The sequence below is a fragment of the Orcinus orca genome, chromosome 17 (genome assembly GCF_937001465.1).
Source record: "Orcinus orca chromosome 17, mOrcOrc1.1, whole genome shotgun sequence".
NCBI lineage: Eukaryota > Metazoa > Chordata > Mammalia > Artiodactyla > Delphinidae > Orcinus > Orcinus orca.
Window position 1 is genome coordinate 79216523 of NC_064575.1, and position 24606 is coordinate 79241128.

The 24606-nt window shown below is 49.4% G+C and overlaps 2 protein-coding genes across 8 annotated transcripts in view; one reads left to right on the forward strand and one right to left on the reverse strand.

The window, feature by feature from the left end:
• The window catches only part of TG (thyroglobulin), a 249366-nt gene that overhangs the window by 162411 nt on the left and 62349 nt on the right, over positions 1-24606 (forward strand). The window lies entirely within an intron of this gene.
• Positions 1-24606, reverse strand: part of SLA (Src like adaptor) — a 62918-nt gene that overhangs the window by 4265 nt on the left and 34047 nt on the right. Inside the window, exons 1-6 of one of the 3 annotated variants that reach the window (XM_012531439.3) lie at positions 21076-21933; positions 18268-18408; positions 9058-9157; positions 8144-8230; positions 5113-5216; positions 2709-2840 (exon numbers count right to left, since the gene is read on the reverse strand). In XM_012531439.3, coding sequence (XP_012386893.1) covers positions 2709-2840; positions 5113-5216; positions 8144-8230; positions 9058-9157; positions 18268-18328 — 484 coding nt within the window. In that variant the 5' untranslated portion in view covers positions 18329-18408; positions 21076-21933. Of the gene's footprint in view, positions 1-2708; positions 2841-5112; positions 5217-8143; positions 8231-9057; positions 9158-18267; positions 18409-21075; positions 21934-24606 lie in introns of those variants that run through there. The other 2 variants (XM_012531438.3, XM_033419762.2) reach the window with 2 other exon arrangements.

A 24606-nucleotide genomic window follows, 5' to 3' on the forward strand; every position in this document is an offset into this window, starting at 1 on the left:
ACCTCCCAGCTTATTGATGCAGCTCTTGGGGTGTCCTTGCCGAAGAACAAAAGGTAATGGTAGCTGAAGAAGCCAGCCCAGCCTGTCAGAGGGTGGCAGTCAACAATGCTGCGTCTCCATGTGATTTTCCCCGTGAACTCAACTGTCCGCCCACACTGGCTCACACTGAGAAATGTGAGATTGGACCCTGAGGTTACAGGGAGCTTAACTGGATGTGAATCTGCAATAATTACCTGTCACAGGTTGGAAATTGAAACGCCCTCCCAGATTAGGAGGCAAAGGAGACTGAGTCAGACACAAAGACAAAAGAAACCAGCTGCAGGAGATAGCACAGGCGGGGGAGCCTCCTTCCTTAGCAAGGTTAACACTTAGGCTGAGAAATACATTCTGGCAAAGAAGAAGAGGACGAACGCTTCTGAGCACGTAGGCTGAGCCCGGTGCTGGGCGAGCGTGGCATGTGCCAGCTCAGGGAACCCCGAGCTACTCTGGGCCATCAGTACTGTTACATCCATTTGGGGAATGAAGAAAACAAGGCCCCTGGGGTCAGGATCACAGCCAGTTCACAGGCATTATTTTTTTTGGTCCTAACAATAATCCTATGAGGCATTTTAATCCCCATTTTATAGATGCAGAAACTGAGGCTCTGAGATATTAAATAATTTTCCCAAGAGCACAGGATAGTAAATATAAGTAACTCATAAAACAAAATTGTCTGTTCACGTCGCTTAGCGCACATCTTCTCTGATTCTGCGCCTTTAGGAAGAACCTGGTGGGACGTAAATTGGCCACATTATTCCCACCTTGAGGTCCTGAAGGCACCGGAAGCCTTTCAGGCCTCCATCCAGACCCTTTTCAGTCATTCGCAGAGGTGACTGCTGACTGCGATCCCTGTGCTGATGCGATGGCCAGGGGTGCATTTTTGGAAGGCGCTGCTTCTGCGCTGGCGTGAGATCCTCGAGCGTCTGCGGCCTGGAAGCCGTGTGGACCTCCTGGTCCATAAAAATCTTTGCTGGGCCAGCATCCTTTTCATGTTTGCTTTTGTCTATGCAAAACTTATGGTCACCACACCTCTCAGAAGATTCTTATTAAAAGCCAAATACCACAACCAAGTTTGACTCATGATCAGTAAAAGCTGACTGTTTCCAGGACTCCCTTCCTCTTTCATTTTTAGCTAAGCTGCTAGGTGTTGGGGTATCATGGGAGTAATATTTGTTATCATTTATTTTGCATCCGCCACGTGCCAGGCTGTGATAAACATGTTACGTTCACCTTCGTGTTCAATAATCATGACAACCACCTGCAGGGGGCGCTGCTCTCATCCACCTTCCGTGAATGGGGATCCGGGGCTCTGAGAAGTGAAGGTATTTGCCCACGGTCTCACGGAGCCCATACCGGAGCCTGGGCCTGGGTTTCCATAGCGGCCATTCCTCCTTCCAGACCTGCACTTCTCCCAGGCCAGGTGTGATAACCCAGCCCCGTGGACTCCTCCTTTCACCTTGAAATGCCCTTCAAGATCCCACATCCTAAAGAAGCCAGGGTGTGGGGTCAGACATCCTGAGCCCAGAAGGGGGAAGATGCTTACAAAGGGAAAGCAGCTTCTGTCTTCCTCCCTTTCACAAGGCAGAAGCAGGGAGGAGGGAGCCCTCCTGGCCGGGGAACAGTGGCTCACATAGCAGGAGCCCACGTCTGAGTGGCCGGCGCTCTCGTCAGCACTTTCCGTGCTCTAACTCAGCAGACCTCACAGCATCCGCGCGGTAGGAACAGTCAGCACCTGCCTTATCTGGAGAAATGTGGGCACAAAGGTGGACCGCCAGCCCAAGGTTGCCCAGATCTGGGATATGAACACAAGAAGGTTCCAGAGCCAACTCTTAGAAATGCAGCCACCTTTTTACTATTTCTCCCTTTTCCATAGGATAAAACTCTAACTCCTGACCTGGCATTCAGGCCTTTCCCAATCTAACACGAAGGTCCTCTTCCAACTCTGCACACTGTATCATCGCCTCCATCAAACCCCACTCTGCTTCCGCCATCCTGGAGGATGCGCCCCATCCTGGTCAGCATGAAACATTTGGACTTCTCTCCTGGGCCCAGGGAGGACATATGGATGAACAAAGTATAATCCCTGGTGTCTAAGAGCTTGTTGGGAAACACAGACCAGTACACAGTTAACTAGGTCACTGGGCAGGACGCCCAGAGTTCTAGGGAGAAAAACACCTGACATGCTAGGAGAGCAGAGAAAACAGACCATTAGTTTTCTGACTCTTAGGGCTTCATCAAGGAAGTGGCTTCCTGTTGGCCTTGAAGGTTGACGAGGATTTTGACATGCAGAAAAGGGGAAATGAGCGGCATTTCAGAGCAAAGCCCCGGAGGCCCAAGCGTACAGTCCACTTAAGGAAGTGCAGACTGTCTGTGGTTGTGAATGTAGGGGCATCCTAATTCGTTGCACTTACAGGTAGAGAGGGGGTGAAGTTGAGGTTGGCTGCATTTTACTTCCTTAGGCAGCCTTCACATTCAGTCTGTTTTAGCCTGAAATTTACAGTCTGAATTAAAAAGAAAAGAGCATATGAAGAAGCCAGGATGGGCAAGAGAGCAAAGTAAACCACCTGGCATGTCTTGGTGACCCATGTGCAGCCTAGCCTGAGTGCCCGGGGTAGGGGCAGTTAGAAAAGAGGGGCGTCATGTATTGGTCCCAATGGAGTGTTTCTTACCAGAATAGTGGTTCACCAGGTCCTCCAGGCACTGGAAGGTGAGTCTTGGGGAAATGTAATACCAGTTGTTTGGCAGACGGAAGATGCGGTAATGCTTCACCTGCCGGTGTCTAACCGAGAGCGAATAAAAACCTGCAGGAAGTGAAGGACGAGTCAGTGGCATTCCATGTGTCCCCACCCAAGGGCCGCCAGCTAAGGAGCCCACCACCACTGAGGCAGAGAGACCTTCTCAGCCTTGTGATATGATGGTGGTACCCAGACACATGCTTTTGTGTTTTGAGCAACGGCTGCTCAAACCCTGTCTGCTTGGTTGTAGCTCACTCTTTAGAGACCCCAGGAGCATAGTATTTGAGCAGCCCAGTTGCATTAACCTTGTTGCAATGCTGGTGTTCAAATGCAAGGAATAAGTCTTTGCTTTGTGAGTTACCATTCTGGGGGCTTCCACATCCTTTTGTGGGTCCTTAGACCAAATGAAATGACTAGAGTTGGATTGCATCCTGTACATCCCGGATCTGCGGTCATTCTTGAGTCTTTCCCAAGTTCACACTCCAAGGTATTTGTGCTGTCGTTTTCCTCCATCACACAGTTGAGGGGCCCTTACAGTTATGCCCCCTTTTCCTGGTCCGTTTTGCCTCTGACTTATGCTTGGTGTTCTCAGAAATTTAGGAACTGTGGCAGTTAAGACATTTTTCTGAGTATTCCTAGGCAACATGAAATGTGTTTTGTCTCCTTCAGCACCATGAGAGTAATGACCCAAGATGGGTTAATCAGAGTAGAACTTTGGGTGAGCACCCGCCACTACCTCTCTTAGCCTCGACTTCCCCAAATGGAAAGTGAGAAAATTGAGCTTAGGTCATGTTTAAGAGTCCTTCCTGCTCTGTCTTCTGAGGTTCGAGGAGTGAAAAGGCTGGCGAAGCAGTGAGATGGAGGGGCACTTGTACTTGCTGAGTTTTTGCTGCATGTGCTGGGCTGGGTACTGAGCTATTCCATAGCAACGTCTCTGATGATTCTCAGAAAGACTCTGGGAGGTATTGTTCTCAAATACTATATAGACGGAGAGACTGAGGCTCGAGCACTGCGTGAAATAGCCTGAGGCACACAGCTTGGAAGTGGCAGCCCTGGATGGGACCTTTGTCCCCCTAGAGCAGGCCTGCGAGCATTCTGCCGGGCGTCCCTCGCCGCTCTGTCCCAGGCCCGCCCTGTGAGTCAGTTCAGCCTGTGTCTTCCGGTAATGTCAGCAGGGACTGGAAGTATGGTGAGTAGGTCAAGGGTAGCAGGTGGAAACTTAAGAGAACTTTGCATACCCAAGGGAGCAGGGCCTGGGCCCCCCACCTGGGCCCCAGCTCGGCCGCAGCTCGGCCTGATTATTTTTAGATCAGCTCTGGCAACTCACACTGGGTCCGTCCCCCGCCACGCCCCGGCCATGCCGGAGTCTGGGTCTCCTGCCTCGGGAGATCCCTGGGACCTGCACAGGAAGTTTTGCCTTTGCTTTGCTTTTGCTCTTACCCGGCTTATTCAGGTTTTGGAGAGAAAAGCTGTTCCTGGCTTTTTTTAAAATTTTAATCCACATATATGTGGTCCCTGCTTCCCCAAAGGAAAGCTGGTGCCCATTTTGGTGGAGGGCTCCATCCGGCACCAGGTAGCTCTGGTGCTTAATAAGTGCACGGGAAATAGTCTCACATACCACATTTTCTCTTCTTTGATAGCGAACGTACAGGAAGCAGGCTAAGACCTTGAAAGTATTTTCTATATTTAAGAAGTTAATATCAATTCTCAGTTAGTCTGAGTAAGCCCAGGCTATTAATGTTTTGCTTCTGCGAGCTTAAGTGTATACGCCATTCCAGACACCTGCCAAGTATTTTCCTATTATTAATCCCATGTTATAAAGCAGGTAACTTAGGCTTAGAGAGAAGAGGTGACTTCTTAGTAATTCACGCAGGCCAAACTAGAGTTCGGGACCCTTGCTTCGAACCATGACAAAGCCCGGCTATTTCTTTTTCACTGAATTATTTAGTGCGTAGGATGTATGAAAATTAAAACAGTGAAGGTCATGGTGAATCTGCTGGTCCCGATTCTCTAAGCTGCCTGATTTCATTGTAGGGCACAGCCAGGACTAAGAATGAAGGTCTGCTGTGTAGTAAGAACACAACAGGTCTGCCAGGCCTGCTGTGGGTCAGAGCCTGCGCCAGCGACGCCCCCCCCCCCCGCCCCGCCCCAGGTCACTGCCCCCGGCTTCGGTGCTGGCCGCACTGATGGTGTGTGGGCTGTTGGGAGCTCACCGCGCCGGAGTGATTTGCATGCCTCATAGGAGGAGGGAACCTGAGCCAGGTAGTGAATGAGTCAGCCCGGAGCAAAGCCTGCATGTCTGACCCACGTACGGAAAGATGAATTGGAGGCTGCTCACCTCTCTTGGTCTCACTCTCCCTGATCATGAAGGAGCCGATCTTCGTGTCTGGCAGCTGCAGCAGCTCCTCAGCTTTGTCTCTGCCCAGCCCCTCAAACAGCCAGCTGGGGAGAAGAAAGACAGCCATGAGTATCCTGAATACACCCTCCCCCAAGAAAGACAGGAGGGATGCAGAAATGATCCAGGTCCAGCTAATATAAAACCCTCTGTTGGAATTAAAAAAAAAAAAAGAGCAAGGCAATCAACAGTTCATTCATTCATTTAATCTTTCAAATAAAATTCCCAAGTACACACTGCAAGCCAGGTGTTACATTGGATAATTAGGACACAGAGATGCACAAAGCATCTTTCTTATCCTGTTTCTCAAATGCCAGCTGCATTGTGCCCATTCCGTATTATATAAAAGCATCCTAAAATGTGATAAGGGACCTATTTGGTAGTTTATTTAATGTCTATGTCCCTGATACTCTGACTACCCGGCTCCTCCACCCATGGGGGCAGGGACTGTGTCTGTCGTTTGAGGTTTTGCCTTTGTGTCCAGGTTATCAAGCTTGGTATATATCTGTGAGTGAATGAATGAATGAACATGAGAAAGGAAGGAAAGAAGGAAGGGAGGGAGGGAGGAAGGAAGGAAGGAAGGAGGGGGGGAAGGAGAGAGGGAGGAAAGAAAAAAGAAAAAAATGGTGGTGCCTAATTTCACCACGTGATGCCCCACCTTGCAGTCATTCTATTTCCTCCTTGTCTTCTCTTTTCAACATATTTTAAACTCAGTTGTCATTGCATGATGCATTTCCATACATTTCTTGCTTTTTTTTCACTGAACAATTAAAAAAAGCAGTTGTAATACTGTAGTCCAGCTTTTCAGTGTAATGTTCACCTTCCAGAGGAGAGTGGGCACTTTGAATACACTTTAGAAAGCAGCTCGGGACACAAAGGAATCTGTGTTCTAAAGGGAAGGGCCCTTCTCATTTTTCAGACCAGGCTGGGCCAGATCTCAGCGTGGAAGGAAATGCTGTTAGCAGCTGGCTGGTGTGTACTCGGAAGCAATTGTACATCCTTTTTTAACTGACTCTGTTTCAATGAACGTGCCCTGGCTTTCAATCACACGTCTGGATGAGTGCATGCTGTGACCAATATTAACACTCTGCTGTTTCTCACTCTTTAACATTCCCTGTGGCATGAAAGCGGGCCATTGACGGGGCTGGCTGAGGGCTCCTGAAGCACCGTGTGTGAGAAGACATGCAGGCATAACATCCCATACCGTTTATTTATGTACTGGTCTCCAAGAAAGATTTTGTTACTAAGATCATGATGACACCATATTCGGCCAAATACTTCAACTATTCCCTTAGGTCTCCATAGTATATGGCATATTAATTATTGCAGCATACATGACATTCATCCTTTCAAGTCCTTACATGAAATTCCACTTATAAATATGAAGACAATAAAACAATGACAGTAACAACAGGCATGCATGAATACTAGTTATCGGCCACATACCATATTAAGCACTTGAAATCTAAGCCTCATGTCAACCCCCTAAGACAGGTAGTATTATCTCTCTTTCACCGATGAGGATACTGCGGGTCAGAGCGATTAAGTAATTTATCCAAGTTACCCACGTTGCAACTTACAGAGCTAGAATTGAGATGCATTTTTCGAATTCCATAACCGCTATGCTGCAACGCCTCTCTTCCTGTTATATATTTTAAGAACATTTATTGCATCTGCTAGATTGGAAGTGCTATAGTGTCAGGATTACATCTTATTCATCTGGGTTCCTCACTCCCTGCCCCTGCCAGCATTCAGCACCACATCTTCAACATGAAGGTATCCATGCACGATTGCTAAGTGAATGGATGGATCAATGACACACAGCTGATGAGAAGAGTTCCATGACTCACTTCTCTTTCAGAACATAACTCTCATAGTAGCTACTGCCCCACCTCCGCTCAGCTTCGTCACCCTAAGCACAGAGACAATTTTGGGTATTCATCATCAAAATCAGTAACACTGCAATGAATTGCACTGAATTCTATGCTTCAAATATTCAGGCAGTTTGCTCTGCTTCCCCAGGTGAGCAGGTGGCATGCAGAGTCCTTCTCTGACTGTAAGGAAGTTATTTCTGGGTCCCTCAAATGGAAAGTGGAGTTCCCGTCTCCCTTCCTATATGCCAAGGTCTGGCCTTGGTAGCTCGACAGATGAGGAGACTGTGGCTCAAGGAGGTTAAGGAAGTTTTGTGAGGCCCCACCAAGGAAGCAGGGCTGAGACACACCTGTCCTGGCCTGGATGTGCTGGCCACCAGGGCCACCCGTCATGTCACAACTGCAGGGGAAAGCAACGTCCTTGCTTTCTCATCTGCTGTGCCCGATTATTTAAAGGGTCTCCTTTTCTGCTTGACTTCTCCCTTTGTCAGGTTGGGTATGTAAGCATTTTTGTCAGAGCCTGTTCTCTGTGTTCTGGATATGATTTGGTAAGAATGTAGCTAATACGTATTGAGTGCTGATGGTAATGCCAGGCATGGTTTCAAGAGATCTCCATGTATTATCCTATCTCATTTTCCTAACACCCCTAGACTTTGGTCCCATTACTATATATTATTATTCCTATCATTCTATACTATGATCTCTATTTGACACGTGAGGAAAGGAAACTGATTCTTAGAATGTTGAACAACTTGCCCACTGTCACACAGCCAGTAAGTGACAGAGGCAGGGTTTGAACTTAGACTGACTTTTGGCTGCTGCATCCTGTGGTCACAGTTCCTGAATCCTTATTGCTACAGGAACACCGCATTAGAGCTGCAAGGTCCATCATTTGTCTTACTATTGAGGAAATCGAGTCTCAGAGAGGGGAAGGTTAGCCCAAGGTCGCACCATTCCCTAGGGACTGAGCTGAGAGTAGAAGTGACCCTCTCGAACCAATACTTTCCTTTCCACTGTCCCAGGCTGGGATCTCTCTATGCAGATGTCTGAGTCACTTGCATAAAGATTATGCTTTATTGATGCTATTTTGGAAATGTACTCACCCATGGTAAACTCTGGCCACACATATTCCAGGAATGTAGCTCTCTCGACCAGTGCTAAGGGAAATGGCTTTCCACCAGCCCCCTTCACTAGAAGGACAAGAACAAATAGAAAAGAGTGAATAGGGGAGTGTCAAAGTGAATGAACGAATGAAGAGAGTAATCAGATTTAACCTGGGATACATTGGGATGTTCCTTTTTTAAGGTCTGTCAATGGCCGTGTTAACTGGAATTTCTCCCTATGAAAATTTAGTTTTTAAGTGTATCTCCCCCATTCTGAGCTAACAGGAAATCTTCCCACAAGTTGGTAATAGCCACCTTTCAAGGATGAGCAGATGATGTTTCCAGCTGATCTTCCACAGTTGGAGGCTTTTTAAAATAAATGTTTGCTATGCTGAAATAGACCCTGAGATTTAACCAAGATAGTTTCACATGTCTACATCAATGAGGATCTAAATAAAAGGTGCTCAGAGCCCCTATTTCTTTTATAGCCTATTTTAAATCATGGAGAGACAACAGGCTAGAAGGCAATACCTTTCTGTTTATCATCAGAAGTTTTTTTCAGACCTCTGTGTCCTCTTTCTGAGTCTGCACTAATATATAATATCAACCCTGTCTGTGTCTGGGAGATGAGGCCAACATAATAAGAAGACGTTGGATCATAAAGCACCTCAAAAGCCAAGTTAAGGAATTAAATTTTATCCATCAGGCAATGGGGAGCCATAGAAGGCTCTAGAGTACTGGCAGCACTAAGGAGGATTAAGCATTAAGGCCTGCTGTATGGGCCAAATTTCTCACCTCACAACAGGACCAGGGCCCATGTGGAAATGGACAGCTATAGCTAAAATCTAATGATCCCCACCAAAATCGAGTTCTTCTTTTGGGGGCTTTGTAGAAGTTTTGGAATGCTCACTCACTCAGAAATCACACGCAGTTTCTCCCCACGGCGGAATATCGGGGGGCTGATGTCAGGAGACGGGTAGTCACTCAGCACAGCCAGGAAGTCGCTGTCCAGTCCTGGGGAAACAAAGGCAAAGGGGATGTAGAGGCAGAGGTAAGATCTTCCTCGGGACTTTTCAGCTAAAGACACTTGATTGTTTTGAAACAGCAATTTTCAGCTGGTCCTTCTCTTCAGGGATGGTGAGACAGGATGCTTGAAGGAACCCAGAGGGTCAGGTGACCTACTCTCATGATCAAGCCTGCCCTGGCCCTGACGTTCTCATCTGAGAAATGGGAATCCAGAGGTCCTTGAGCTGAGGTCACAAGATCTGACTCCATGGTCCGCCCCTGTGTCTACTGATCCATATAATCTTGGGCAAGTCCTAGAATGCCTCCTAGCCTTGATTTTCCCATTGTTAAAATGGGGCTAATAATACCTCTTTCCAGGATTATTTTTATGAGATAAGATGAAAGTATGTAGCAGCACCCATGAATAATGAGATGCTGTGAAAACATCCCATCTTATTACCATCACCTCAGGTACCCTCCTTGGGGCTTGTGGGCCCCATGTCTGCAACGTACCAGGGTTGGGGTGTCGGGCTTAGGCTCTGTGAGTTCTGAGGACCCACCAGGGTCAGGAGATATTAACTCTGAAGCTCAACAAAGCCCTTCTTCCTTGTAGAATGGAAGGTACCGTGTCGGGAATCTACTTAATAGGGACTTTTGCTGGGGAGGGAAGGTGAAAGAAATATTAAGTACTCATCATACATATGTTGAAAGTAATTCTGGTGAAGTTTTGAAAAGGAAAGCATGCTCTCTCGTTCATTCTGGTTCAGGTGACTACAGCTTACTGTAGACCACAGATAAAGAGATAGCATGAGAGTTCACGTTCTGACACTAAACAAAGCCTTGTTTCACAGCCATAGTGATTTGCCGTAATTCAGATCCCTTAGCTGCAGGGGAATATCGGGGTATGTCTTTGGGGAAATAGCATATCCTACAAATTGGCAAATTCAGTCATTGTTCGCTGGGATGTTGCGTTGATCAGTCTGTCTGCTGGCTGGGCATCTGAACTCAAAATTCTGGGTAACATACCATTTATTCATTCATTCGCCCGTTATTTATTGAGCACCTACTGTGGGACAAGCATGGCGAACAAAGCAAGCCAAGTCTCCCTGCTGTCACGGAGCTCACATTCTAGAGAATACGCCACTAATGGGGGGAGGGGTCGTTCCCCGCCCCCTTCACCCCAAGAAAATCTGGAGAAATCCCAGCCAGCACTTGGGCACCTCAGGCTTGGTGGCCACTTTCTAGGATCCAGACACCCTCGTGCGGGACCTCTAGCCCCTGCCCCTTAGAGCCCACATGTCCTGTAGTCTCCAACTCACATGTCCCCTATCAGACTAAGTCGAAAGAGAGCTGAAGTATGAGGATGAATAAGAATAAATGAGAAACGAGTGATCACCATGGAAGAGCGCACTCAGACAGATTGTTCACTTGGGGAAGCTGAGTCACAGGCAGTGAGATGGAAATCAAGTGATTCACGGTGGCTACAGTCAGTGAAAGCAGGGAGGGCTCGTGAGAAGGAGTGGAGTCGCCGGGGAAGGGCTGACAGTGAGGCCTCTGACCTTCCCTGAGCCTGTGCGGAGGCCTCCCCACACTCTGCTTTGCTATAAAAAGAGTTCTTCCCTTGTGTAGCTCTAGCCCAGTCCAATAATTAGAGGTGGCACTGCAGTTGGGCTTGAAGCCCGGAGTCCTGAGTTTTAATAAGGGATGGGTCCAGACTTGGTGGGACACGAAGCCTATACACATTTGGAGGTCCTCTTTAAGAAAAAGAGCACGAAATTGCAGATACGGTGTTAGGTAGGGGCCCTAGGAAGGTGCTGGGCAGTGAGTGGGGCCTGGTACATAGGGTTTGACCAGCTGCCTGGTAAATCGGCCCCGGTTCTGAGGCTGATTTGCCACTCTGAGAGTGGACCCATTTTCCCCTCTGAGGTGTGGGTTAGTCTGGGAAATGAGGGGTTGGAAAATGCTTTCATGATGGAAATCTGTCCTTCCTGGACTAATTGCTCCCAAATATGAAAGGACCAGTTAGTAACATGGTCTCCACTGCCTCTGAAGCTGTGAGATAGGCCATTGTATGCTTTTCTCAGCCAGCCAGGTTCCCTCATCCTCAGAGCCTGTGAACAGTCTGTTCCCTCTGCCTGAACTACACTCTGCTGTCCCCTTTCTCATCCTTCCCACCTCTATCAACTCAGAAGTCACCTCCCAGAGGGGAGGCTGGTCTGATGCTCGGGAGAGGCCCAGCCCTCCTCTTGTACCCCCTCTTGGGCCCTGGGCTTTTCCTTAGAGGCAATTAGCCAGGGTTGTGTGTGTTTTTGCATTTGTGTGGCTATCAGGGAATGGCTGTGAACCTCAGGAGGAGCTGTCTTGTGGCCCCTAGCCCAGCACCGGTCCTGTCCCACCCAGAATGCCCAAGGCAGGTTTACCAAATGAAGAGGTCCCCATGCTACTAGGACCTTGGAAAGTGCTACTGGGCTAAGGTTTTAAAGGGTCCAGGAGAAGGGAACCTGATCTGCAGCAGGCAGCATGGGGTGGGGAGGTCATCACAGAACCAGCCCCTTTTGAAAAACAAGTGTGGAAATGAGAGGCACAGCATTTATCTGTGCCGATAATGGAAACTTGAAACACGTTGTGTGTCTACAAGAGGGGCTGGGCCTTTGATCTCTGATTCAAGAGTAAGGCTGTGAAACAGAACAACCGTCTTTTCGTAATGCTAAAAACAGAAACAAAAACAAAATCCCATTATAAAAAAATTGTTTCAATCGGGGAAAACAGGCTTAAGGGGCTGGAGAGTTTCAATTTTACAATAACAGAGTTGAGTTTCCTGTGGAATTTTCGTAATAATGATTTTTTTTATAGCTATGACACAAACATTGCTGAGAAAATCTTGCAATGGAGCTTCTGCTTCAAGGTTATGGCCTTTGCGTGGTCATTTGCCAGGGATTTCACGTCCATCCCTATCACCTTTTCCCCCAGCATTGGAAAAACAGAAGGCAAAGTCAGTGGAAGATAGAAAGTTCAGTTTGTACTTTTGTGGGAAGGGCGGCCATTCTAAGCAAGGTCGGGGGCCAGGATCCCAGCTAAGTCTTCCCTGAGCTTAGGTCCCTACGGTGAAATAAACGCAAGATAGGAAATTTAAGTTCGCTCATAAAGTTCAAACACATTATTATGGACTTCTGGAGCCCCTGGCTTTGTGGAGAGCAGAGCTTTTGAATTAAGTCAGATAAATGAGTGATACAGGGAAGCGGAGCTCAGAGGAAGCAGATGGGATTATGGCAGACTCAAGATAAGGAAACAGATTAAGTGAAGAATAGTGTGCAGGGCAGACAAAAGAGAATCCAGGAAGAATTTTCGGGAGAGAGAACCGACTTTGAAATAAATCAGGCCTGGCTTGAATTCCACCTCCTCAACTTAATTGTTCTGCGAGTTGGAGAAAGATTTATTTTTAACCAATCTGAGCTTGATTTCTTCATGTATAAAACTGGGAAATATCAAAATGGGCTTCATCTGATTGGGTTAGGATTCATGAGGAAGTGTCTGTATAGAGCCTGCCTCAATCAGTGGCAGCTGGTATCATGTTTATGGCACGGGGTAGGGTTATCATGCCGTAATCCAGGCCAGTCTCAGCCAGTAGTGTTCTAAATTCTGAAAAGCCTCTAGTCCCATAAATTTGAAAATATTCTTATCTTCTAAAAACAAACTCCGTTTGCTGAGAACAGAAGATGAAATTCAAGAGACCAAATATTGGTGATAGCTCAACTCAGAAATGAATCAGATTGAACACTCTGCACGAAAGTGTAAAATAGGAAATGAATCCAAACAAGGAAGGAGACTGAGGCAGAACTTACTAGCCACAAATATTACGTGGTCAAAAGAGGACAGGCCCTTTTTCTGCATTATTATTCCTTAGAGTAGTATTATCATTTCTTTTAAAATGCTGAAAACCTTTTAGTAGATCCCATTTATAACCATCTTGCAAAAGCAGCCATTCTTTACTTCCTTTGCTCCAATACAATGCTGTGGAACATATATTCTTATTTAAAGGGTGAAGGAACCAAGGCTTGGGGGCATGTTAGGAAAACGTCTGGGGGAGAGCATGAGGGTTTCCAAGCTCATGGTCAGGTGCCTAAGCCACTCAGGCCTTTTTGAGACGCAGTTACCAGGCTCTTCCCGGTTGATCTTGACCCCTGACAGGCTGAGACAAAGGCTGATGTGAGGGAGCCTTCAGAGCTGGCACAAGGAGCTCAGTGCCGCCGGCAGGAGAGGAGTAACCAACCCAGTGAGTTCAGCTTCTGCTTTTGCATTTCCTTGAGTCATGCTCAAACTCACGGCCTCGGGAGGGGTGAAAGCAGACCTTACTTTTAGTATCTTTTACTGGAAATACACCCCCCACCCCCCAAACACACACCGAAACAATAAGACAGGGCTAGGCAGACTGGCCTGATAGAAGATCTACTGAGTTCTCTTGGTTACCACGAACCATTTGTACCTGTGGGTCCTGTATTACGGGCTGGAAAGTGAGACCCAGTGGCCCAGAAAGCTCTTGGCTTCTCCATCACTCAGATGGGGCAGAATGGGACTGAGCAGACCTCTCAGACAGTACAGCCAGGTGGAGAGTCTTGCCAAGAACACACAACCAGTAAGTTGAGGGCCTCGTTTTGGAACCAGGTAACCTATCAGCAGAGGACGCAGACTCCGTTCTTGATGACCTGGTCTTCTCCTGGTCACAACTGAGTACCACCTACACTACCACTTATTTAATAGCATTTCTCTTCATGTTAAATTCAGTTTCAAAAAACCTTTAGTCCCCTCCTAAGCAATGTGAAATCAGGGGTTTGATGGACTAATCATAATTTGTATGGTATCCGTTAAGTATACGAACGTTGTACATTCAATATAAACGTTGAATTATCATGTTGCACCTAAAGCCATAGTATGTACCAGCAGTGGGGTAAGTGAGACCGGATGGGAAACCTGCATCTAGTCAAAGGTCTGACGCGGTTCCCGTCTGTGTCCCTCACAAGGGCGCTTGAGTGTCTGTGTCATTAAATCTGGTGACCACGCTCTCTCTCACTCCAGAAAACACATGTGCTTCTTGCAAGTCTGTCCCCTCCAGGCACGTGATGCGTGGGTGAAGAGCGGGGACTAGATTCAGGCCACTGACTTCAAATCCCAGCCGTATGGCCTCGGGCAAGTAACTAACCCTGTTCGTCCCTCAGTTTCCTCAACTGCCAAGTTGAAACGATAATCGGGATCACCCCTGCACTGTGTGAGAATCCAGGGTGTCTAAAGCACGTGGCATGCGCAGGCACATCCGAGCACCAAGTAACTCGAATTACCCCCATGTTACCAATGAGGACAGAGAGACACTAGGGAGACAGCTGGCTTCTCTCTCTCTTTCTCTCTCTCCTTGTGTGCTGGTGTAGGGGTAGCTCTGTGGTCTGCAAGTTTTAGGGGACTTAAGATGCACCGGGGGCTTGTACGAAATCAGGTGTGCGGCTCCCTCCCGCCACCCCTGGATTCCCACAAGCAGGTCCAGGGTGGGGCTCAGGAATCTGCAGTTTTGATGATTACCCAGGGAATCGAGGCAGGTGGTCTGAGCACCACTCTCTGAGAAGTATTCTGCTGTCTCTGAGGTTCCCTGCCCCCTCTTCCTCCCCCAGAGCCCCACCCGCCCCTCTTTCCACCCACCCTGGCAGCACCCTTGATGCTATGTAAATGCACAGTTTAGCATTATTTCCATCCTTGCACAGAAGGGGGTCTGGGTTTGTGTTACCACCTCTGCCAGTGAGATCTCACTTGAGGCCAGGGCAATAAGAAGATAAGGAACAGGGAGGGGAAAAGATCACAGCAATGTGACTGAATGCTCTTTTTAAGGTGGAAATATGCTATTTCCCTACTCCTTGGGAGTTCCCTGGCTCTCATTCAACTTTGTACCGCCTATGTCGGGCCCAAAACAGGAGTCTGAACCATGTGTAGAATTTGCAGAGAAAATGAGCTGTTTGGGATGATTTGGAAACAAGTCACGGAATCCCCAATTCTATCACTTTAAAACTTTTTTGGGGGGAAGGCCATTTAGACACAGCCTAGTACAATCAGACAGCCTTAAATGGAGTTAAATAAAAAAAAAAGTTCTTCTACCCACACGTATCAGGTAGCTGCTTTGTGCTGCCATTACTGCTGGGGGGGATCGCTCTGATCTCCATGTGAGAGCCTCCCTCGTGGGAGGCTGTGTGACTTACCTGTGGTCAGGTAGCTCCCAGGGGACAATACGAGAAGCCCAACAAGGCCATTTGACTTCCAGACCTGCCCTATTTCCATCAAGCCCTGCTACCTCTCTAGGTTTGTGATATTCATCTCTGAAAACCAGACTAATCAGGAATGTTCTTGAAAGCTTAGTTTAGGAGAAAACCGATGGGCAAACCCGTATTCCAAAGCATTCACAATCCTGCTCAGGACACTTGTTGGTCTAGAAGTCCACAGGTTGGCCTCCTGCTGACCCCTGTGCGGGGCCTAGGGCCTCAGGCCCACCACTCAGGCTGATGTCAGAGGAAGCACTAATTGTTTGTTGGCCCAAAGCAATGCACTCCCGCATGACCTCCTAGGTATTTGAGACCAGTCAAATGAGTAAGCAGGAGTGTTACCTGAGAGGTGCTTGTTCCATGAAAACCCACATTCTCTACATCATTTGAATCAAGACTAATTAATGTAGCATCAACTGTACCACCTGTCCCTTATTCAACTAGGTGTCAGAGAAAAGAGGAAATCAAGTCAGGACCGATCGCAAAGGAAACTTCTCAGGGGCGGGGGGTGGAAAAGCCGCCCCCCGCCAGCGCTTGATGTGGTTGTGCCTGGGTCACACACTGGGTGCGACCTGGGGAATTCTCCGAACCAGGGGGCGGAGGGGCGGGGAGACCCCTCTCCCTCCTCTCTAGAGGTGACCTCCCACCCACACAGTGGAAAAAGAGAAACTTATTTCATGATGATTTGCATTGAGAAAATAAAGGCAAATGGGCAAGTCCTTGGAGGCCCGTGTTTTCATGGGGTTTGCTCAAGCATGCCGCCCCTGCAAGCCCCGCCAGCCCCGTGGGAGGGGCGACCACACACGATGGGCTCGTGGGCGGTGCCTCCCCTGCCCTGGAGCCGGCGCCCTGGCCTGGCAGTGTCGGTCCTCCAGAAGTGGCCATGACCAGAGGAGGAGACTGAGACTTGAGCTGGGTTGGAGGAGGTGAGGGAAGGGGCCCAGGTCCTCCCCCACGGCAGCAGGAGGACTGCACACAGCTCTGAGCTTTGCATCGGAGGGAAAAGCTTCCCCCGCTCGCTCGGGGGGCCCACGGCGCAGCTCCAGCTAATCACGTGGTCCCACCTCCGGGAACATTCTTCCTGTCTTCCCCCACTTCTGTCTGGGAGGGGTATCGAGGAGCTGGAAAGGAGGGTTGCTAGAATCACCCCGCATTTTACTGGAGCCGGGGACAGAGCAGGAAGGTCTGTGCATGGTCACTTGGGGACATCTGAGGAGTCATGAGACTGTGCATAAGTTGGGGGTCTCCACTTTGGAAAAAGTGAGAAGGCGGCTCCTTTTTGAAGGGCCCCGGAAGTCACGGAGTGAGTGGCAGGTAGCGTCATGGCACCTGGCTCCATCCCCGCTCCGCTCATGGGGAGCTGTGCTCGGCACGCACCATGCTGGGCGTCTGTGCCTGTGAACGTGACCCAGTTCAGTGCTGCAGGGGATATGGTGGAACCAGGTGGGGTCACCCCCATTAGGAGGGAGGGACCAGGCCCCAAGTACTGTGATGTAAGGCGGGAGGCCCAAGTGTCCCAAATCCCCCATGACTCACCCTGGGGACACTGATGGGTCACCCATCCTCCTGACCATCCCCTTCCTAACTCCTCAAGGACCCACAGGTGCACCCACACTGTCCTGCTAGGAAATAAAGGAGAGGGTGTTGGTGGCCACCAGCACCCCTGAACCTGGAGCTCGATGGCTTTGCTCTCAGCCTTACATGAGCTACAAGGAAATTTTAATAATTAAATTCCTATTTCTTAATTTGTATTGTTTGAGTTTCAAATTTATAATCTCTAATATCATAAATGCTTGCATTATGTTACATGCCTAGATCATCATTGCGGATGTCCCCTCCCAGCTCTCGGGCCATCCCTGAACGAGACTCCGTAGCTTCGGGGGAATGGCTCAGCCTGGCATCTCTGGGAAAAGCTGATTCTTGTCATCCTCAATTAACCCATCACATTGTGCCTTCCCCCTAGAACGCCTGTCCCCTGTGATCCTACCAATGGACACAAGGATTCCTTTACTTTCAGGAAGATTTCCTAGGGCTAGTGGCTGGCTTCGTAAAGTTACACTGAAAACACTCCAGCAGAGCTTTGATAACATTATATACCCATGATAATATCATATACCCATGATAGTATCATATACTCATGATACTATTATATACCCATCATAATATTATATCACAGCTGGCAGGCTATGGTACGAAAGAGCCTAGGTTTCAGAACCAGACCCACCTGGGTTGGAAATCTGACTGTACCAATAGCTAATATACAAATTACATTTGCTTTGTGGGCCTCAGTTTCACCACCTATAAAATAAAAGGATCAGGGCTTCCCTGGTAGCACAGTGGTTAAGAATCTGCCTGCCAACCCCGGGGAACACAGGTTCGATCCCTTGTCCAGGAGGATCCCACATGCCGCGGAGCAGCTGGGCCTGTGCGCCACGGCTGCCGAGCCTGTGCTCTGGAGCCTGTGAGCCACAGCTGCTGAGGCCCGTGTGCCTGGGGCCCATGCTCCGCAACAGGAGAGGCCACCACAATGAGAAGCCCACGCACAGCAACGAGGACCAAATGCAGCCAAAAATAAATAAATAAATTTATTTAAAAAAATAAAAGGATCGAACCAGCTGCTTCGAAGGTCCATCGCAAAGTGCCAGTGATTTGGCATCCTTCCAGGACACCATTGTGGATCTTTTTTTAACATTTAACTACAAACATGTTAACGCAAGCAAAGCGAGAGAGACAAGTATAAGGAAGCCCAACGTACCCACTGCCCTGTTTTAACAGCTGTCAGCACCCGCATTGCCCCGTCTTCGCCAAAGAAGCCAGACTTACCCTCTGGGCTAGGCAGAGGCCTCTCGGGAGGCGCCGGGGTAGATCGCATGCTGTTTCCCATTTTTCTCTCTCCCCGGGCTGTCGAAGCCACTCGAAGCCAATGGCTCAGGGGATCCACACGGAGAGTGAGCCACGAGCCCTCTGGGTGGAGAATGACCCAGTTTAGAGTACATCCTGCATCATTCTTTCAGGCAGCTCACTTCTTGAAAGGCGGGTGTTTTTATGTGAAGATGAGATTCGTGAAAGTTGGTTACATTTGTGCAGCTCTACTTCTTTTATCAAGGGAATGACAGAGAAAAACCGCAGAGAGGGAAGTTGCTAGCAAGTGCTGTCGGTGGAGAAAGCTTCCATTCCTCCGCACGGCTGACAGCAAGCAGCCGGCAGTGTTTGTGTGACAGACTGAGTGCCTTTCAGATCCCCCCACCCTGGCTCTCCTGAGCCCTGACCCTCAACTCTCAGGGTCCTGGCATTCGGAGCTCTTAAAACTCAGGAGTTATGTGGCTCCACAACTAAAAGGGGGTGAGAAGAGGGTACTTTCTGTTTCCACTTTCTCTCTTCTGTTGGAGTTTCTCAACATGCTCTAAGCAACGGTGACAAGTGAAAAACCCTGACAATACAGTTTGTTGGCTGCCTGCTTCCCGTGCTGCTACAGCACTCTGACACCTGCTGTTACTTTTGATTATCATAGAATCTCTGCATCCCTAACCCCATTTTGCAGAAAGGAAAACGGAGTCTCAGAGAAGGTCAGGATTTTGCCCAAGGTCACACAGCATGTAACCGGAGAGCTGGGATTTGAATGGCTGATGCTAAGTCTCCGGTTTGTTCCATAATGTTCAAATTCTGGCTCTGCACGTGCAAGCTAGGTGACCTCGGGCAAGTTCTCGACCTTTTCCTGACTGTTTCAGGGAATAATAATAAAACAACATTGGGTTGTGGCTGCAACGTTAATAGATAAAGCCTGTGAAACACTTAGAACATGACCCGGCATAAAATCCTTGTAGGTTATTGCCATTTACTGTGTGTTTTCTGTTAGTCCATAGTGAGAAAAGCTTGAATTCTGGGGCTTTGTGTAAGTATTTTGGAAAAGGACTTAAATGATTCCAGCATAGACGTGTCCTCCCAGGCTGCTTGAGGCACAGAGAAGAAGGCCACATCCTTAGACAGAACTATTCCTGTCTCCTGGGGACAAAGACAGTTGATGGGGCAGAATCCCCCAGCCGGTGTCCAGCCCACTGGGAAACTTGCATTCCACCCCATTGTTTGTCTCCAGTTTAAGAGCAATGCCTCATGAGTTTGAAAGGGTCCCAAAGTCAGCTAGTCCAACCCCCAGCCTGGCCTTACATCCTTCCTTTATGCATTACAGTTTCAGATACTGGAAAGATGGATGCTCTCAGAGCAAGGCCTTTCAGAGGCTGAGGGAGGTCTGCAGCGCTTCCTAACTGGGGGGAGGGGATACCTGGTATATTATGAAACAAGGAAAACCAGAGTGAGTGTTCTTTGAAAGTTAATCTATTTTAACTACTTACATGGACAGTTTATCACTTACAACTCAAGCCAAGAGATTGTAGTATCATTGTGCTGTTCCCAAGATAATGGCAAGACTTGCAAAAACTGTAAACTCATAATGCACTGCAGAACATGTGGCTGGAATGGGCCACATGCTCAAATGAGGAGGCCTGTCTTCTGAGCCTGTTGGTCTTTGTGACTGGACACAATGGGCATAGTTTAAGGGTGAGGCCCCTCCCGATGCAAGGTCAGGGCCCTTCCTGCAGGTGGGGCATGTTTTAACAGCAGCACCCTGGCTCCAGGGGGCAAGGACGAGTTTTCTTTGTCCCTGGCCGGTCCCTGGTCTGGTGTAGGCACTCCCAGAAATGTGCTCCCCAAAAAGTGCTGGGGAAACCACACCAGTGGAGGGACTGGCAACCTCATTCCCTGCAGTTCAGCGTCTCCTGTGCAGGACCCTGAGCCAGTGCCCGGAGGAAGGCGGCCCACGGGGTCCCACCCGGAGGACAGGGAAGGCCACCGCCTCTGGGGCCCCACCTGAGGTTGGTCCAGGGAAGGAGCGAAGCAAGCAGACTGCCTGGGGGGCCAGCGCCCCACATGAGATGCACAGATGTTCGAGAGGCACCTGCTGCCTCCGTCCTGCTCCCAGTGCCTTTCTAGAGACCACAGTCTCCCCAGTCCCTCAGCCTCCCTCTCTGTTATCACCAAGGCCTTCAGGCCTCTAGAGAAAGCTCTCAGGACAGGTGGAGGAGAGGCCCTGGCAGCCCTCTCGTGCGGAGATGACTCTGAAATGTGTGCTGGCCTCACCCCTCACTCTCCCGAGGGTCCTCACCGCCCGCCCCGTCACCTGACTCCTAGAACAATGCCACTCTGCTCCCTGCAGCCTGATGCTTGGCCTCCACGATCGGCTAGACCCCAGGACTTGCGCCTTTCACCCCCGACCAGAGCACCAATAGGCAGGTGAGCTCCCACCCCTGCAGGCATCCCAGGCCCCTTCTCTGCAGCTTGTCTTAGCCGTCCACCTACTCCGTCTTCTCCCCGAGCCACTTCCAAGCGACAGCCTCTAGCCATCATGTCCAACACTGGTCTCTACACCAACAACTCCAGAAAAGTCGTGGGGAGAGACTTTGTTATCTATCCAAGTGAATTCTCTCTGTCTAACAACTTTATAATTCTTCTCTGGCATTTGTGTGCTATTTGGAGGAGTTCAGGGAATCCAATATAGAAAAACAAAACAAAACAAAAGATTGAAAATTGCATTTTACAGATGGGAAAACTGAGGTCCATCCGAGGAAAGAAACATACCCACGGTCTCGAGATGAGAAAGTGGAGTGGAGGCTGGGAGCCCGGGTTCTCGGTCCTCTCCTTGTTTCTGTCTGGCAGGTGGGCGCAAGCTGTGAGCAGGGGCTGGGCTGGGCTGCAAGCACCGTATCCTGCCCGCGCTTTTCAGAAAAGCTCATCAGTCCAGCTGCCCCTTAGAGGTCTGCTCGCTGGCTTCCTACCGACTCCAAGTAGGAGTGAACTCATCTGAAAGAGACTTTGATTTGAGAAGAGCGGAAGTGCCTCCAGGGACTGAGAGCTGGGGTCTCCCCAATGAAATGACTGAACAATCTGATTTAATCTGTGACAGTTTTATGCAGTGGCTGGAGGTGGGAGCGAGGGTATGAGAGACAAATGCTTCTAGAAACAATAAGGGGAGAGCCACAGAGAAATGAGTTAATTAACATTGGCTGTGAACAGTCTTGCTTTCCTTCTCCCTTTTCTTTGTGATGTCAGAGGATTGAAACTGGCCTCCGCCTCTTCGTTTTCCCCCAGTCTTTGGACCAACGCTTCTTTTTCTCTGCATGACCTTGGGCCCCAGTTTACTCTTCTTAAAAATGAGATGAGTGGAAAAGGTGATCTCCAAAGAGAGAGCCACTGAATCCCTTTCAATTCTAGCAATCAAGACTCAGTGACCTTTGGAAAATTATTACTAAGAGAAAAGACCCACTGTCACTTTCTTATGAAGTCCCATTAGACAGAACCCAAGCCTTGTCTTTACATCCCTCGGGATCCAGGCCAGGCAGTTCAGGTGTGCTATATGCCCACCTCCTGGTGGGCAATTAGCAGATGCCACTGCCTTTTATCTTCCCAGCATCCCAGGAGGCAGAGTTTCCCAGCTCACCTTCTCTGTGTAGGGGTCAGCCAGTTAGCTCCCCTGCCCACACACCTGGGGCTGGAGCCCCGGAGACCAGGGATGCAGGGGCCTACCTTCCCCTCCTGGCTTCAGAGCCCACGTCCTTTTCCCAGGGCCATGCTGCCGTCTCCACTGGAAGCCAGGTCCCCGAGGGACTCTGTTCAGCAAATGGCTGGCCACCCTTTGAGCGGACACCTGGCGTGGAGAGGTCACAGGAGTGTGGGCTGTGCCGTCTCCAGCTGGTTTCTGTTTGACCAGATCAGGGATCCTTTTGTCACGTGCTCTGCGTTATCGTGTGGACACAGGGGCTCAGACTTCTCAGAGCCTTCCACTCCCAGGGCAGCATCCCAGGACAGCTCTGTGCATCTTATCCACTTGGTGCTTCTAAAAGCCAGGCCTCGCTGTGGGAAAGGAAGTAACCTGAACCCCTTCATCGTATGGCAAGGGGGCGACAGCTCGAGGAGCCCCAACCAAGGGAAGGCAGGTCTGGGACAGTTGGGAAACCTTGGCGACAGTTGGAATGTGAACACCTACTTAGGGATGGAACCCTCCCTTTGGCCCTAGGTATTTCTTCCACAGAGTGTGACAGCGGGAAGCCCACCCACGTGACCTGCTTCTAAGGTGTGGGAGCAGATGGCCCGGGTGGGGACCCTCTTCACCCGTCACATCCAACCCCCCACAGCAGCACCACCTTAGGTGCTCAGCCCTTCCTCTGCCAGGCACCTGGCTCAGCATTGTACAGCCTTCGTCCCCTGGGTGGCTCACAGCAGCCCTGCTCTACAGGCGACATAAATTAAGTAACGTGTCCAAGGTTATACGATCAGTAAGAGGACCAATGGGTTTTAAACCAGGTCTGCCTGACCCCAAAACCCCTGCTCTCAACTGACCATGAAATGCTGTCCTGCTTCTCTGCCCTCTGGTCCAGCCCAAGAACTCAATGGAAAGTGATTTTGAAAGGTCATCAAAGCAAGCTTCGGGGACCATAAACTTTAGGGTGAAACTTCAGTCCAGGGGGCTCAGAGGTCCCGAGGGGTCTCTTGGATGTCAGGTGGCAATGTTTGGAAGCCCAGGGCTGGGGATCTGGCTGGGAAGGGCGGGCGGGGCAGGAGGGACAGGAGAGAGAAGCCAGTTAGGGCCTGCTCAGGTTCAGCTATCATGGCCACTGTTAGGTCGCCTGGCATGGTCAGAAGGGCAGGAGTGAATCGTGTGGGATGTTTTCCAGCCTTTCAAAGCATTGTTTTAAAGAACTATTAATGCTATGGGGGAAAAAAAGAACCCAAAACAAACAAACAAAACTCGTCATGTTCATACTATCTCAATTTTATAAAACTTTAACATATATATGTAGAAAAATATTAAAGGAAATTATTGCCAAGATGTTTCCAAGGGCTCTCTCTGAGTAGTGATTTTATAGGTGAATTTCTCGATTTCGTATTTACTCCTTTCTAAAATGCCCCGATTTTTCTCCCATGTGCCTGAATTGCTTTTATAATCAGAAGCAGAACTAGAGAAGAATGAGGGTGCCTTGCAAAGAGGGTTTTCAAAGCAAGCAAGCCTGAGTTCAGATTCCAGCTCCCTGGCCTACTGGCTGTGTGTCCTTTAGCGAGTTATTGCACGTCTCTGATCCTCGATTTCCAAATGCAGACATTTGAGATATTAATACATGCCCTGAGGGGTTATTCTGAGGATTAAATTAAGGTCATATTTAAGCAGAGATAAGTTTGGTAAGATGGGATAGCTACGGATTTACCCACGCTGGATCCCTTGGGGGTACTGGGTGGCCAGCTAGGTCACCAAGCTTGACCTAGCTTGAGCAGTCCTTCCCCTCCTTGGGCCTCGTGCAAGCTTGAGCAGTCCTTCCCCTCCTTGGGCCTCGGCTTCTCAAATATGATGGGGAAAGAGTTGGGCCAGACAATGGCTCACAGCCCTTTTGCCTCAACTACCGTGCCCCCCACCCCCTGCCCCGTGCCCCGTGAGTGGTCCCAGGTATCCGCCCAACTGCCTTGGTACTTGCTCAGGGCTGCCTGTGGTCTGCCCTCCACACCAGGGGCAATAAGAGCTGGGACAGGGCCTTAGCATCGGTTGGCTCCCCTGCCAAGGATCTCGCAGGATTTCCGGGGGGCACCCCACCACATCCTGACCTCGCTTGGCAGGTGCACCACCCCTGTGACCCACATCGTTCCCTGCTCTCCTCTCCGGGCGGGTGCAGCCACAGGCGTGTCCTCCCTGCCCCCCAGGCCCACCTTCTCCTCCTGACGCTCCATGGAGAAGGAGGCTGCGATACGGTCTGCTGGTTGAAACCTGTTTTAGCAAAATTGCCCCAGAAGCTCCACATGAAAAATAGATCAAAGCAAGCTGCCGGTTGGAGGCTGGGGACTCAGCACTCTTGCCCCTTTGTTTCTCCTGATAGGACTCCCTGATCCTAGGATATCATAAAGCACCAACTGAAACAGAGCAGTTCAGTGCCCTCACATTACAAAGAAAAGGCTCAGAGAGGGCAAGCCATCTGCTCAGTGTTGCTCAGTAAGTTTGGATAAGTGCTATGACCCCCTGTCCAGCACCCTGTCCACCACAGAGAGCCATTGCCCATTTGCCAGCACTGACCCACATGTCCACGAGCCCCTTCCACCCTCGGGTGTCTGGAAGGGGATCTCATATGC